Source organism: Carettochelys insculpta, chromosome 16, assembly GCF_033958435.1.
Source record: "Carettochelys insculpta isolate YL-2023 chromosome 16, ASM3395843v1, whole genome shotgun sequence".
NCBI lineage: Eukaryota > Metazoa > Chordata > Testudines > Carettochelyidae > Carettochelys > Carettochelys insculpta.
This window is the reverse complement of record NC_134152.1, coordinates 28,625,898-28,642,710: the sequence shown is the minus strand read 5'-3', so window position 1 is coordinate 28,642,710 and position 16,813 is coordinate 28,625,898. Positions and strand designations below refer to the sequence as shown.

At 44.1% G+C, this 16,813-nt stretch overlaps 1 protein-coding gene across 1 annotated transcript in view; it reads left to right on the top strand.

Moving 5' to 3' along the window:
• TTYH3 (tweety family member 3) overlaps window positions 1-16,813 on the top strand; it is a 93,414-nt gene that overhangs the window by 56,073 nt on the left and 20,528 nt on the right. Inside the window, exons 3-7 of the mRNA XM_075010617.1 lie at window positions 2,396-2,507; window positions 3,830-4,050; window positions 4,590-4,685; window positions 8,971-9,043; window positions 9,395-9,470. Coding sequence (XP_074866718.1) covers window positions 2,396-2,507; window positions 3,830-4,050; window positions 4,590-4,685; window positions 8,971-9,043; window positions 9,395-9,470 — 578 coding nt within the window. The remainder of the gene's footprint in view (window positions 1-2,395; window positions 2,508-3,829; window positions 4,051-4,589; window positions 4,686-8,970; window positions 9,044-9,394; window positions 9,471-16,813) is intronic.

The window sequence follows — 16,813 nt, the reverse complement described above, 5'->3', positions numbered from 1 at the left end:
CAGGTCTCCAAGTGGCAGGGAGATGGGAACCAGGCTGCCCCCTGGTTTCTGGCACCCTGCCACTCTGGGAGCCAGAAAACTGACCAGCCCTGGTGGGCCGGGCAGCTTCCCAGCTCCTGCAACCCCAGGGGAGCCAGGAACTAGGCTGCAGCCTGGTTCCCATCTCCCTGTTGCCCCCTCCCATTCTCCCCCCCCCCACCAACCTTTATGAAAATTTGAGGCTAAACAGGGGTTGCATTCCTGCAACCCCCTTGTAAAGTGAGGGTTTACGGTAGTAATGCAGTCAGGGCTATCTGTGTTCTCCCATGGGTTTTTCTTTTTGAAATGGCTGCTTTCTGCAGCAGAGAAGGAATTTGGAGACTGCTGGTATACTTGCCAGAACAGATTCACATGCAAAAGTCCATTATCCTCTACTTTCCTCCCACTCCTTCCCTCATCCTGTTCTGGGCTGCCTAGTGTTCAGGATGCTTGATGTGATTTCCCACCCACCCCCCAACTTTCCTAAACGGATCCTGGAAGGAGGAGGGTGTACTTAATGTCCTTCAGTGACCCCTCTGCTGAATACAGGGCTAATGCTGACTGGTTCTGAAGGCTTTTGTTTGAGTATTTGTTTCCTATGTGTCTATTCAGACTCAATGCAGTGGCTGTAACCCAGTGATTGGCAAAGAGTTGGTGCAGAGAAAATAGGTGGTCAGCTTGAATATTAGCTAGAGACCTAAAAGCATTCAATAATGCAAGTAAACTTGAGGCCCAGCATAGCACCAGAAATCTTGTTGATTGTTTTGTGAGGACCCAATATCTGAAATAGGAACAGGAAGTTCAAAAAGCACAAGAATTGCCTGAATTTAGGTAACCCTATTCCTAGGTTAGCTCCATGCTGTCCCCATTCCCTCACCTGTCCTATTGAGGCAGGGATTTTGGTTGAGGAAAGAAGGGAAAGACACTTTGTGATTGCCTGACGGACTCAAGAAGCTGTCACTGACTTGTCTCTTCTCTATTGCTGTTCCTTGGTTACATGCTCTGTCTCCTCTGGTTAATAGAGTTCAGAAAAAGAAAAACAGTCGAGGTTTTGATAATCTGACTGGAAAATGGGTCTGTCTGACATGAGCCCAGGTTAGACAGCAATAGGAGTCTGAGATGTCGGACTAATTTCTCTTGCTTAGAAGAATTCCCACCCCCCGCCCCAAAAAAACATAAAAACAAAAAAAAACACCACCTCTTTGCCCCAGTAGGGCCCTGCAATAATAATACCATAATCCTCACAGCATCAAGGTTTCTAATGGAAGAACTGGCCAAAGTACATGCTGATTCACTTTTATATTTTTGGACTGTGGGGAGGGGATCTGATGAAATAGGTCTGTAGCAAAGTAATTAATGTACAGATGCCTCAGGTATGGGTTCTCTACAGCAGAGAAACTGTCTGCGCTACACTTCAGCTTATGTCGGCATAATCCTGTTGGTCAGGAGTGTCAGTAAAACCACCTGCCCAAGCGACATGAGGTACACAGGCACAAGTGCTTGTGCGCACAGCGCTACGTTGGCAGAAGATGCTCTCCCACTATAGCTTCTGCTGCTCACAGAGATGGGTTCTTCTTTAATGCTGATGCTATAGGAGAGCTCTCCTGGTGGCGTAGGACATCTTCACTAGATACCCTGACATGGTGCAGCCATACTGGCGCTGCAGTTATGCTTCAGGGGTGACAGGATAGAAGTAAAACTTTCCAGCAGTGGGTATTAATGGATTCTCCTGCTTTATGAGCTGGAATGTGGCACCTCTTTAGCAATGTACAACAATACCTCAGGAACAACAAGAAGTCCTGTGGCACCTTACAGATATCGGACAAAGTGGGTCTTTGCCCACAAAAGCTTATGGCCCAAATATCTATCTGTAGACTAACGGATAATTTGGTGCATAAGCTTTTGTAGGCAAAGACCTGCTTTGTCTGATGCCTGTAAGGTGCCACAGGGCTTCTTAGTCTCAATTTCAAAAACAACTCAGCTAACTCACTGATACCAGTACCTCAGGGTGGTTTTTGGTAAGGAACTTAACTAGTTAGCCCTCTCTAAAAAGTTCTGAATTCTGTTTGTCTTGCAACTAGCTCTCTTAGCTGGGCTGTAAGCTCATTTGGGGAAGAGAGGGAACATGTCACAAAGCCTAGAGGCACTGAGGAGAGCCCACAGTTACATGCGTAGTGTATCGCATCTGATTTTTCAGGTTCACTACATCAGCTCTGTACATCTTTCCATTCCTCCTAGGGAACAGGGAGAGTGTCATTACTCTGGAGCTGAAGACCTGCTACTCTCTCCCTGTGGGAAGTCCTGGTAAGGAAGGAAAGAGTATGACTAGAAGCTACAGCCACTTACACAGATGAAACTCTTGCTCTTCTTTACACAGTGCTGGCATTGCTGTTGGCTTCTATGGAAATGGGGAGACCAGTGATGGCATCCATCGGCTGACCTACTCGCTGCGGCATGCAAACCGCACAGTGGCTGGGGTCCAAGACCGGGTAAGTATAGGCAAGGAACTGAGGAGTATGTATAGTAGATGAAAACATCTGTTTCTGTGTATCTGTCCCTCTTTTTTGTTAGTCTATGAATTGAGATATGTTTGCCACAATTTCCATTAAGTGGGGGATAAAGTCTTTAGCTTCTAAAAATATCAAAGCAAATTGAACATGTTACATGAAGTGTTCTCTCACGAACGTATGCGGTTTAAAAACAGCTTCTCATTAGCATTTGTCCGCCTTCAGAAGAGGTGGCTGGCCAAAAACAGCACAGTAGCTCTGTAGTAAATGACACTGTTAATAAATGTGGTGGTTTTGCAGTATTCCCCTCCAGGTGTGCTGCCTCCTAGAAGCTTTCATTTTATTCCTCCTCTGCAGCTGTGGTCTGCATACATGAGCCCAACATCACAGTGGGCTACCAGGGCTCACTGACTTGGGATGAACTGTTAAGCAGGGGTCTCCCTTTAAGCCACAAAAGTAAAGCAAAGGAGCATGATTAAATGCAGGGAAATATGCTTATTCTCTTGCTTGCCCATCCCAGGTCAATATTTTATAAGTCTGAATAGTAACAGAGGAAGCCATGCTAGTCTATACACTATCAAAACAAAAAGCAGTCAAGTAGCGCTTTAAAAACTAGCAAAATAGTTTATTAGGTGAGCTTTTGTGGGACAGTCCCACTTCTTCAGACCGTAGCCAGACCAGAACAGACTCAATATTCAAGGCACAGAGAACCAAAAACAGTAAGCAAGGAGGACAAATCAGAAAAAGATAATCAAGGTGAGCAAATCGGAGAATGGAGGGGTGTGGGGGGGGGGAGGTCAAGAATTAGATTGAGCCAAGTATGCAGACGAGCTGCTTCCCCCACCCCTCCACTCTCTGATTTGCTCACCTTGATTATCTTTTTCTGATTTGTCCTCCTTGCTTACTGTTTTTGGTTCTCTGTGCCTTAAATATTGAGTCTGTTCTGGTCTGGCTATGGTCTGAAGAAGTGGGTCTGTCCCACAAAAGCTCACCTAATAAACTATTTTGCTAGTCTTTAAAGTGCTACTTGACTGTTTTTATAAGTCTATGATGGTACTTTTGGTGACTGACCACTATCTTCAGTGCCAGATGAATCAGAATTTGACTTCCTGTGAAGATAAATGGTCTCAGTCTGGAAGAGCCTTGATGCAGTAATCTGGAAATTGTCCCCCACTTGTTGGTAGTGATGATCCCTATCTCCATCTTCCCTGTGCTGCTTTCTAGGCTGGGCAGACTGCTGTAGATATAAGGTGTGTGTATGTTTGTTTGTTTGTCCTTTTGCCATTCTTTTGTCTGATTTACAGGTGTTGGATACTTCTGTGGCCCTGAACAAAACTGTGGAGCCAAACTTGCTGATCCTTGAGGAGATGTTCATGAAACAGACTGATTACTTGCACATCATCCAGAAACTCCAGAGCGTTTTGGATGATTTGGTCAGGCAGACAACAGAGATCCCTTTCTGGAAGAATGAGGAACTGTCATTAGAGGAACTGGCTGTTCAGATTGATCTGTATGACTGGTACAGGTGGGCAATATGTTGACCTGCACAGTTGATGTAACAGGAATGTGCCTTTCGGGTCAAATAGATTTCTGATGCTAGTTGATGTGCCTGTAGATCTGCATAACAAAACTACCATTCTAAGCTTGTCTTCATTAGGATTGTTTCCCTGGGCAAAAGATGTGCTGAATTATTGTCCAGAATTGCTCTTCTTGTTTGGTCTATGTCTGCTTGAATTTTCTGGTCTGGTTTATTTGCTTTGTACAGTTTCCAGTTGGATAAACCAGTCACCTTTAAGTTTTGAAGTCTATTATTGAACATGTTAATGCTTTGGTCATGCTTGCAAACATTCAATGACTATACAGGGCTAGTCAGCTGAGAACGCTGCAGACTAGTTAAGTAATCTAAGCAGTGCTGTTAGTGAATTTTACTTGGTAGGCTTGATGGAGCAGGGGAGTGTGTGTGTGTGTGTGTGTGTGTGTGTCCCTCTCTCTCGCAAGGCATGCTTGTCTAGTCTCTAGACATCTATTTTTTGTCTTCATACCCTCTGTTTCCATATATTGCAGGTGGCTGGGATACCTGGGCCTACTTCTATTCCATGTCCTTATCTGTTTGCTGGTACTTTTTGGACTAATTAGAAATTCCAAGGCCATTCTTCTGGGGTAAGTTCTGGCACTGAGACAGTGCTGGAGGAAATGTGGGCAGAGGATTAATGCTGGCTAGTTGAGTCCTTTGGATTGTGCCATCTGATCCTCTCATGGGCTGCTGACTAGTATTTGTAAAGTGCAGTGGATGGCTGATTGTGCTTGTCACTCAGAGCTGTGCTCTGTGGAGCCTCTCTAAACTGATACGATTAGGGCAACATCTGAGGTACGTTCAGGGAAGAGCTTGTAATCCCATTTAAACTCCAACTTTAATGTCAAAAAGACTAGGAACTTATCCCAGACAGTGCCTTGCTTTCAATGATTAGCACAGCTAACCTCCTTTTTTTGGCTCACTTACCGAAGGTAAGAAAACTGTGGTGCATGGTACTGTCACTCCAAATGAAATCAAAATGTTTTTTAAAGGGAAGAATCCATGGATGCTCCAGACAGCAGTGGGTGAAGGATTTAAAACTAAAGTCTTCAGCCTTGCACCTTAATACACATGTTGGTATTATGCCTCATCGTCATATTACATTTCCTCTGTTTTTTCGTACTTTGCTTCAGCAGCTATGAAACTGGTCAAACTGTGAAAGCCACTGAAACTGCAGCAAAGTAGAACTAGTCATGTGCATAAACTTTATTCACCTGTACATTGCTGATATTTCTACCATGTTAGGGCATGTTAAAAATAAAACAATATTATCTGGCCATCTTTCTCTCAATGCCCTAGCATGATGGTAATTGCAGTGTATATTTAGCCTTTAGTTACCTGCCAGATTATTATGTGTCTGGTAGGTTATAAGGAACAAAACTGCAGATGGATGCATAGCTGGTAAATACTATTTGAATTAAAAACCTCACTTATTAGACAGTTTCAAATTAAGGCATTCTCCCGAAGGAAGTTCGCGGAATAAAGAACGCATGTTTTATAGCCAAGCAAGATGATGAAATAGTTGCCAACATGATGCCCTTCATTTTAAATTGTTACCAGATGCTCTGAGCCACAGGTTTGGCCAAAGGGTTACAAAGCCTCCCCAATGATGTGTCACAATACAGCAGAACTTTGCTCATGTAGAAGACTGATGAATTCCACAGCCACTCTGCCCAGAAGTGGCACAAAACCATATAGACTAGAATACTGTCCAGAAGCTGTGTGTTGCTGAGTCTTCATTTATTCTTCTGTGAAATGCCACACAAAGTTCCTAATGTAATGCAGTGTATAAAGCAAAATGTCTCCAAAGTGGGATCTTTTTATGCAATTCCCTTGATTTTTTTTAAGCTATTATTTGATGAATAGTAAAATGCAATGAACTGTTTAGGCTCTTCAAGACATTGGTGTGAATTAATGCCAGTCAGCTGTCAATGCAATCAACTTTTATATCCCGTCTCTGGTTTATTATCCTGATAATCCTAATCCACTGGGTATTTAATATACATTAACACATATGGCAATGGCATGTCAAAACACAAATATCTCAAACAGCCATTGTACTTTGACATCTTGTATGCTCAAACTGTGTTAATCTGAGAGGCCTTTGGGATATCTGGTTGACTAGTTTTGATTTATTTTGTCTCTACTCACCCTCTTCCACAATGACAATGGTACAGGTTGTACCTTTCAAAATCAAGTATCTGGTCTGACAACATCTGTAGTCTGGCAAGACCATGAATGTTACTGGACCAGGGAGCCTGGGGCTGGGAGCCCAGCAACAGGAGGGCCAGCAGCCCTGGGGTTGGGTCTGCATTGGCAGCCTAGGTGGGACTGAAGCTGGTGTCCCCAGGGCCACATCCAGCCACAGCTGGAACAGGTACAAACAAGTTACACATCTATGCCATCTGTTTAGACGCTGCCCTAAACATGGTTTGGTATGTCTGTTTATCTGTGGGGATTTGTTGATACTGAAATGTTTCTTAATGGGGAGTTCTGTTGTGATCCCTGTGGAATGTATTCACTGCTGGTGCTTAGTACCTCTTACGTATGAGTTTCTGTACTGTCAGCTCTGTTCATGCCAACTTCTGTGAGCAGGGGCCTGCCTCTTGTTCACAACCTCAGCTTCATGTTAGCAAAGTCTTTACTATTGTGGCCTAGGCCTCAGACCATATAGGAAGTTATGTTTTCAGGCCCTCACCTTACTGTAAAAGGTATAACACAATCTAATGGTTGGATGTTGAAGCTAGACAAATTCAGTTTGGAAATAAGATGTAAACTCTTAAGAAATTAGACATTGGAACAATTTACCTAGGGTCCTGCTGGAGTCTTCATCACAGACCAATTTAAAATCAAGTTTGGATGTTTTTCTGAAAAGATAGGTTTAGTTCAAGAGTGATTTATTTTGGGGTACTTGTGGGGCATGTTACACAGGTGATCATAATGGTTCCTTCTAAGCAAGGAATCTATAACTCTCTCTCTTCTGGCTGAACTATGGGTTGATTGCTGTGCTTGGTGTCATCTTTCCTTTTGTTTTCCTGAGTATTTGACACCAGAAAGACTAGGAATTGATTGGCTGTGATGGAGCTGCATCATTTTTATTTGGCGATGGAACTTCAGGACCATTCACAGGCAACATGCTGAAACCCTGTCCAGTACTGTCTGCTGTCAACCCAACTTATTCCAGAAACTTTATTTATTTGGATTATCACTATTTAAAGCAGGGGTTCCCAACCTATGTGTTGTAGTTGCATTTGGTAAGGGTTGCCTGCTGGGAGGCTCTGAGCTGTGTGTAGGCCTTAAAGGAGTCATTTGGGGCTCTGCTGCCGTTCACTGCTTTGCTGTGCTGAAATGAAACTCCATTTAATTGGTTTAACAGCCAGCAGAAAGGGTCCAGCCATTAAACCAATTAAATTGACTCCCATTTCAGTGCAGCCAGGAAAGGAACTGCCTGAGCTGCAGGTGGTGGGGAAGGAGATAGGAGGGCTGAGGGAAGCTGTGCAGCGGAGGTGGCAATGGAGGCCCAGTGAAGGAGCAGGGGCGGGGGGTGGGGGAGAGAGAGAGTGGAACTTATGTGATGCGGGGGGTGGAGGGGGTGGGCTGTAATGAGTTTAAGCCTGCGGATGAGGGTGGCTGAGACCTGGACAAGGCTCCACACCCCTGCTGGCTTCCAGCTGCAGGGCTGTCAAGGTCCCTGCCCCAGTTTTTGGAAATCTTATGGCAAACAGGCAGCCCTGGCTGGGGATCCTACAGGTGGGGCTTCCTGTCCCACAAACTTTTTCCACAAATCTGGCAACCCTCGTGGGTGGAGGGTGGTGGGAGGGGCTGAGAGGGGTTTAAGATGGGAGATGTGTGTGGGAGGGAGGCATTCTGGGGCTGAGAGGGGTTTAAGCTAGGTGTGTGGGAGTGTGCATAGTTTTGTTTCCTCCCTGCCCTGCCCCTGGGGAGAGCTGCCTCTTTTTGCGCATGCGTGTGTGCGCAGACACCCAGGTTTTGAATTGCCTGGGGTTACAGTCTTCCTGAATTGTGAAAACGGGTCCCCATCTCAAAAATGTTGGGAATCGCTGATTAGTCTTGTTTACTAGATCTTTTTTCCATTGCCCTTTGGAAACCTAGGGTGTTGTAAAAGGGTTTAACTAGTTAAGTTAGATGACGAGCAGTGCATAGGTAGATCTGAGGAGGATTTGAAAATCTAATAGGCTAGCTGGGATGGAGGAGGAAGTGTAATCTAAAATGTGGAGTAACTTTTCCAGGTAAACCTAGTCTTTTTTCCTCATCCTTTTCTTTACTTCCACTAGCGGGTGTCCTGACCAATACTGAATGGGGGCGGGGGCAGGGGCGAAAATAGGGACTTCTTAGCATCCAGTCATGCAGTGTAGTGTGTAATTCTGGTCGTGTCTCCTTTTTGCTTGTATCCCCTCTACTTTGGGAATTCAAACTCTTTTACTTTCTTGTCCTCATGAGATGCCCAATTAGCAACATTTAAAGCAGCAGTCTTCTCCCTGCAGTATAGATAGAGCACAGATGGTGGTAATGCAAACATTGCCTAGCCAGTGTGCTTCTAAGGATCATGTCTAGTCTCCGTTCGCATTCAGTCCTTAACTGCCTTGCTGAGTCTGTTAAACGTTGCCATACTAAGAACTGAACTGAGACCTGTGGGGGGTGGGTTCCAATCAAACAATAGGGGTTTGCAGATTCCTTTATTCCAAGTAGAGTTTGCATAGAAAATGCTATGATTGTCTTCCACATTACTAATTGCGCAAATGAAAACTGGCTGTTTCTTTTGAACTTCAAGAAACTCTGGTTCAGATACTTGAGTGTTTTTAATTGAAGCCAATACATCAGCCACCTATCTGTCTCTTGTTCCTTGTGCAGGGTATGCCTTCTAGGGGTGCTTGCCCTGATTGTCAGTTGGGGATCCTTGGGTCTGGAGCTGGCTGTTGCAGTGGTAAGTGGCTCCGAGCCATCATGCACACACCCTACACTGCAGATTTATTAGGCACACAAATAAATGATTCCCAGTGCTGCTAGTATCTTTGCAAGGACTTAGGTTCAGGAAACTATACCTCTATGGTGCAGTTTGCTAGCTAGTGTCCCAACACCACTCTGTTCCGACTAAGTGATAGATGTATAGAAACTGTTCTCAGATGGAGGTTAGTGAGAGAAATGATTTATGGGGCCTGACATCTGGAATATCCCCAAACTTGAGAACCTCAGGTGGAGGACTTGCCAACACAGATATGGCAAAACCTCTGTATGGGATAGTTGACTTTTTTTTCCTTATCTTTCTGTGCTCTAGGGCTCCAGTGACTTCTGTGTTAATCCTGATGTCTACATCTCTAAAGTAGTGGAGGATCATGCAGTGCTTAATATTGGTGAGTATTATACTGCGACTGGCTGAGATATACAGCGTAGTAACAAAAGCTAGCATGAGGGGTAGTGCTGGTGCCTAGTGTTGGAGGCTAGTATTAGAAATGAAGATGAAATGCTGGGAAAAGCAGACTCATTTAAAAATGTGAAAAGCCCAGTCTCTAAAGGACTCCCCCCCACCCCGCCAAAGAATTTTCTCACACATACAGAGGCCTATTCAGCAACCTCTCCTTTTTTATTCTGAGACTTAATTCTTTTTGCTGTGAATGGAAATCCATAAAGGCAGAAAATCCTTAATTTGGGTTTAGACTTCTCGTGGCTGTTTTCTGTACTACTTAGCAGCCAAGATTCCTTTTTTTTAAAAAAAGAGATTCTATTTCTTTTGGTTGTGACTATGCTGGACACTCTCTCCTATTTTCATTCAACAGCCAAACAAACCAAAACAACGTTGCAGTGAGTGTATGGATTTCCTTCACCCCCAACGTCTGAATATCATGTTTTAACTTTGACCACTCAAACATGAGTTTCGTTCACTTTCCAGTGCTGATTGTTATACCAGAATTATCCAGTCAGTGTGTTTATCCTTTATTCTGAGCTATAACTCTTGTGTGAAGGGATTTTACCAAACATCCCATGTTGTAAGATGAACTATGAAAATAGTATTCCTTTAAATATTTTGATCATTTGGATAGTTATACTCTCTTGCAAGAGTGATGTTTACATACGGTGTTGGACTCATTGTAAGACTCTGTGTGGGATCTAGAGAACATAGTCCAGGTGGCAGCCTAGTTTTACAAGCTAACATTTTTATACAGCTTTCCTTGTCTTTAATTCTCATCTGCCTTTAAAATATAAGGATTTAGACAGGTAAACAGAAAATGTCAACTTTTGACCTTCTCGGCTCTCCTGCCAAACAAATTCTGCAGACTTTCCTGCAAATGTGATGTAGTCTCTGAAATCAAGGTTTTTCTGTTTGGGGTCATTGCATAAATATCTCCCAGCCATGGGAAGCAAGAGCTTCTATTACGCTTAGTAGAACACTGTGATGCCCTCATTGCAAAGGGATAATGGAGAACCTTACACAAGCAGTTCTACTAACTTGTGGAGTTCGCTCCCAATCTAGATTGAGGCATGTAGTAAAATGAGTGGTAGCTTCAGTTTGAGGCCCAGTACTTAAAAGCAATTTTACAATGTAGTCTGCCTGGAACTGAGGTATGTAGAGAAACAAATTTGCTGTACAAGCCTCTGGAGAGCAGCAGCTGGCTATTCAGCTAGTTTGTGTGAATCTCATAGGAACCTAAGGAAGAGGTTTCTTTAGGGCTACAGAGAAAATTTATGAAAGTATTCATAGGGTCAAGTTAACAATTTTACACTTTGCCTTGTGCTCAGCATCCAGCTCTGTTTTATGGTCAAACATAATGGTAAGGAACAATTAGGATACTGATTGTAAAGGAGACGTTAGCAGTTACGTTGCTTGAGGTTTTTTGTGGTGAAACTTCTAAAAAGAAGCTTGCTAAAGACCTCAGTCCCAACCTTTTAGCTCTGGTTTGCTGTTTTGTATCTGTCCCTTTTGTTGGCAGAGTACTGTGGAATTTCTAGGGAAGTAGAAATATTGCTCTGCTGTTGGCTGGAGGTTCAGAGATTTGAAAAGGGGAAGTGTTTTGGGCAAGGAGGTAAAACTTTCTATAACATAGTCTGTCAGTATTCCCACCCCCAGTCTCAATCTTGGAATCTTTTCCCAGCACAATTGATCAATAAGGCATTCCAATGTCTTTGTTTACCGAGATCATGATGACAGAAGGAGCCCTGTAACTGGAGAGAGCTCTTTGCTATGCATTCCCTTATCTCATTTTTTGCCTATGCAAAATGCATATTCTCTCTCAGTTGAGAAGATTATCAAACTGACTTCAAACAGTAGCCAGCTGCTCTTCATTTTTTCACTAAAGGTGACAAATGGATAGACTGGGGAAACCTCTATTCCTAACTGTTCACAGATTCAACTGTATAGTTACAGCATGGGTATGGTACCATGAACTAATTAAACAGCACATTGATAAGAGTAAAAATAACCCTGAAAAATTAAAGGAACTCTCCTGCATGAGGCACAGTGTGAAATGTTTCTCCTTCTCTTGACCTTGGTTGACTGGAGCTTGTTAATTTTCACAAACAGAGTAATTGCTCTGTAGGTTAACTGACTCCAGCTGTTTGAAACTGCTGCTTCTCCTCGATAGAGGCAGAAGACCCTTCAATGAAATGGGTATCTGTTCTGCAGGTGCACTAGCTATAGTTGAGCTGTTCTGAAGGCTCTGTAAAGCAATTAGAAGGGTGGAAATAGGATGCTGTAAGGAATAGGAACAACAGACTTTGCCATGAGGTGGTAGTTAGCTGCGTGGCCTGTTCTATAGTGGATTGCTAGAAGATTAACCAGAACTCATGGGAGGTGATTTTAATTTGTTTTGTGAGCTTCCCCTCACTTTTTAGCAGTGAGGTTGGCCTGAATGGCTGTAACAGAAAAATCAACTGTATGCAAACATTAGTGCAAAGAACTCCTACTAGGAAAATATTCTCTGTTCTTCCAGGAGGTTTACTTGTACTAGTTCTTCAGCTGTAGTCTTGTTCTGCATTACTCCTAACCACGTGAGGTACCTGTTTTTTCCAACAGAATGGTTAAGCTCATGATATCCCTTATTTTGTTCACTTTTCTTCATCTATCCTTGAACAAACAGGGTGCAAATACTGAAGACGTGTCTGGATTCCAGTGGGTTTCATCATCCTTACAGGCATTTGCCATTGTAGCACCATCTCTTTTTGGCTGATGCCTACATGACTCTTCCTTCTGGGAACTTAGTGCCATGTCTAAATTAAGCAGACATGGTAATGCCAGGTCATTCTCGCTCCCCCTCCCTCCTAGATGGCAAAGAAGGCGTCTCCCAGCTGTGATAACCGGGCAGTAAGGCCAGCATTTCCTGTGTGGTGTCTTGGGTTTGTTTATTTGTTGCAATAACTTATGTGTAAATGACAGGAGCTTTCTAGGAGTAGGGGACACTTTTCTGGAGGAGCTAGACAGCAAAACTAAAACTGCTTCGATGTTAGTTCTGCCTAGAGTTGAAAATACTAACAGCACTGGAAATTATTGGATTAAACGCATCACTGTTGTCACCCCTCTTGCGCCATAATGGTGACTATTTACAGCTGCAATAAATGGACTAGTATTCTGGAATAGGAGAGAAACGTAACCACTTTTTGTGTGAGCCTATTGTGTGAGTGGCTTGCTCATCTGGTATTCATTAGTAGAGAGACAATGGAACTGAATGCTGACTGGATCATCTCCTCTTTTTGGTTTGTTTTCAATGCAAGAGGCAATCTTCTAGCCTGGTTCACTTCCTCTGATACTGTTGTTACCAAGTGATTTATTCAATCGCATTAAATTATAAGATGTGATCCTTTAGTCAAAAAGCAGACTTCTCACCACATGGCAATAAGAAGCAATCTGGAACAGACTAGCTTATCTGAGGGATTGCATTGCTGAGGGGATGGGTAATGGAGCTTTTCACATCAAATCCCATCAAGAGTTTTTGGCAGTGGCTGAAACCTGTTACTATCTAGCTGTTCAGTGGCCAATATAGAGTGAATTTTGGTTTTCATCAATTACTAGTGGGCAGATGCTCACGTTGCACACATTCTCAATAAAAAGCTGGCTAGGGTGGCAGAACTAGACTGAATTGGCTCTGGAGACTAAATTCTTCTTTTGCACCTGGAGAGAGTTACTCTAGGTCAGATTTGTTTTATGCATCTAGGAGGTACATTGTGCTGCCACTACTGGTATTTTTACAGGGTTCAGAGATGGAGTTGGATCTTTACAGACCTCAGTTTTTTCCCCCCAAGGATACTAAATTCCTTAAGTTTATAACCCAGCTTCTGCTTTGTGGTTTCCCAAAATTGCTAATTAGCTGAAAAAATTGAGGGACAGTCAAAAAGCAGTCAGGTTGGCTGGTGTTTAACTTACTCTTTTTCTAATTAAAAGGTTGGCTTCTGTTTTCTGGTTTTATTTTTGAGTGGGGTTGAAATAGTCTGTTTTGAAAACTGTATAAAACCATGCACAACCTCCCTGTCTTGTCAGTCCCTAATTCTAAGGAAATGGGACACCAAGTGGGAATGTGAGAATGCCACTCAGGTAGTCGGATAACGGGTAAAGAGTGCTACATTTCTCCCATTCTAATTATCACTGAAACTTTCACAGTTCCTAATAACTAAACAGTATGGAGATACTGCCTCCAGTATGACTTCTTCTGAGCACAGTATTTGAATACAGAATCACAGGGCTGGAAGGGACCTCAGGAGGTCATCTAGTCCAGCCCCCTGCTTCAAGCAGGATCAACCCCTACTAAGTCATCCCAGCCAGGACCTTGTCCAGCTGGGACTTAAAAACCTCAAGGGATGGAGAATCCACCAGGTCTCTAGGCAGTGCATTCCAATGCTTCACCACCCACCTGGTGAAGAAGTTTTTCCTAATATTTAACCTACACCTTTCCTCCTTCAACTTCTGACCATTACTCCTTGTTCTGCCATCTGACACCACTGAGAACAGTTTCTCACCCTCCTTTTTAGAGCTCCCCTTCAGGAAGATGAAGGCTGCTATTAAATCACCTCTAAGTCTTCTCTTCTGTAAACTAAACAAGCCCAAATCCCTCAGCCTATCCTCACAGGTCTTGTGCTCCAGACCCTTAATTGTTTTTGTTGCCCTTTGCTGACCCTGCTCTAACAAATCCACATCCTTTTTATATCGGGGGGGCCCAAAACTGGACACAATATTCCAGATGTGGCCTCACCAGTGCGGAATAAAGAGGAATAGCTACTTCCCTAGATCTGCTTGAAATGCTCCTCCTAACGGATCCCAGTATGCCGTTTAGCTTTCTTGGCTACAAGGGCACACTGTTTACTCATATCCAGCCTTTCATCCACAATAACCCCTAGGTCCCTTTCCATCATACTGCTGCTGAGCCAGTCGGTCCCCAGCCTGTAACAATGTTTGGGATTCTTCCGCCCCAGGTGCAGGACTCTACACTTCCCCTTATTGAACCGCATCAGATTTCTTTTGGCCCAGTCCTCCAATTTATCCAGGTCCCTCTGGATTCTCTCTACCCTCCAACGTATCTGCCTCTCCCCCTAGCTTTGTGTCATCTGCAAACTTGCTGAGGGTGCAACCCAGTCCCTCATCCAGGTCATTAATAAAGATGTTGAATAACACTGGCCCCAGAATCAAGCCTTGCGGCACTCCACTTGAAACTGACCGCCATCCAGATATTGAGCCATTGACCACTACCTGTTGGGCCTGACCATCAAGCCAGCTTTCTATCCATCTTATAGTCCAAGGATCCAATCCGTATTTCCTTGACTTATGGACAAGAATGTTGTGGGAGACCATATCAAAAGCCTTGCTGAAGTCAAGGTATATCACATCCACTGACTTCCTCATGTCTACAGAGCTTGTTACGTCGTCATAGAAGCTGATCAGATTGGTGAGGCAGAACTTGCCCCTGGTGAATCCATGTTGGCTGCTTTTGATCACTTCCCCTCTTCCAAGTGCTTCAAAATGGATTCCTTGAGGATTCCCTCCATTATTTTCCCAGGGATTGAGGTAATGCTGATGGGTCTATAGTTCCCTGGATTATCCTGCTTTCCTTTCTTAAAGATAGGCAATACGTTTGCCTTCTTCCAGTCATCCGGTATCTCCGGTATTTGAAATGCAGAAAGAGAACAAGCAGGTAAATGTGAGTGGCTGAAAAGTGGCAGGTTGAAGGCAAGCCAGTTAGGCCAAGGTGTGGCTCTATTTTAAACAAAATAAATGCAGTGACCTTTGCTGCTTGCTGTCTAGTCATCCTAGTGAACAGGGTTTCCTGTGGCTTTAAGAGGCATACCCGAATACCATGTTGCAATTCTGCTGACCTTCAGTGCCATCACCTTATAAAATTAGGAACTGTAAGGCTTCTGTGGCTGCAGAATCTAGCAGAAGAAACTGACTTTGCTGGTAGCTTGTTTCAATTCCCTTTCTAGGAGGGACATACAAAAATCAGCAGGATTTCAAATTGATGCTTTTATCAAATTGCTCCCTTGTCTAATTTCTGCTTTTTAGCTCCCTTTTCTGATCAAAAGTGGAGCAGGAGGATGGGTATGAGCAGCAGCAGGTGCAAGCAGCTGCAAGTATAACCGGCCTCCAAGAGAAGGGTCAGAGGCCAGTTTCAAAAATCAACTTTAGGGATTGGGCTGTAGTAAGTTGACCTCTCGACTGAAGGGGTGGAAAGATGACTTTTGAGAGCAGATGAAATTGCCATCCATGTGCTCATGGCAGCTGACTGAATTGGAGGGCTTTTTTCCGGGACAGATGTCAGTGGAGAACTCCCCTTGTGTACGAAAACATTGTCAACATTTTCTCTTGGACCAGTGCACCTACTCAAATTGGAGGTTTCTTTTAAGCAAAAAAATTGGTGGTGGAGACTGTCATTTTCTTTTGATCCAAGCCTGCTTGTTTATAAGGAATAGACCAACTCCTGAATGCAGGAGAAACCAAAACTAAATAGAGCAGTTTCTCAGGCTGCTAGTTTCTGGGCAGACTTTGTTCATGTGGGTGACACATGCCTCCTGTGAGGCTGGCCTTGGTTCTAGAAGCTCCTCAGTACACAGACTGGCTACACTCCAAGGTCCCAACCCCTCTTGTCCATGTGCTGCCCCATCTCCTAGGCAGGTGCTACCAGATGCTGCTCACATCCCTCCACTGATCTGCCCCCCCTCTCCAGGGCATAAGGCATCCACCTACCTGCTGCTGGTAGAGTCTCTCCTCAACAGCCTGCTCTGAGGTCCCCACTGCTTAACCTCTCTACCCCTCCCCTGAGCTGAACACTAATCCTGCCTGACTTTAACAAATACAAACTTGAGAGGGGATATTGTTGCCTAGCAGATGGCAGGATGCACTCTCTTGAGGGGAAGTAGGTGTAATGCCAACAGTGCCAGGTTGCCAGCACCAGGGCTAGAACCTGCAAGCATAGGGTCTAAAGCCATGCACTCTACCATGTGAGCTAACAGCCAGCTGGCTCTTAGCTGAGGCTGTAGAGCAGAGACTTTGCTCACCCCAGATGAGGGCTCAGTACCTCTGGGTACTACATGCTTCCCTGGGCTGAGGAAGCACATCCCGAGCTTCTGAGACCTTCCAGCAGTTCTTCCTAGCCAATGCACCAGTTGTAATGCCAACAGATGTGGGTTGCCAGCACCAGCAATAGAACCTGCAAGTATTGGCCTTTAGCTCGCATGGTAGAGTGCAGGACTTTAGACCCTCTGCTTGCAGGTTCTATCC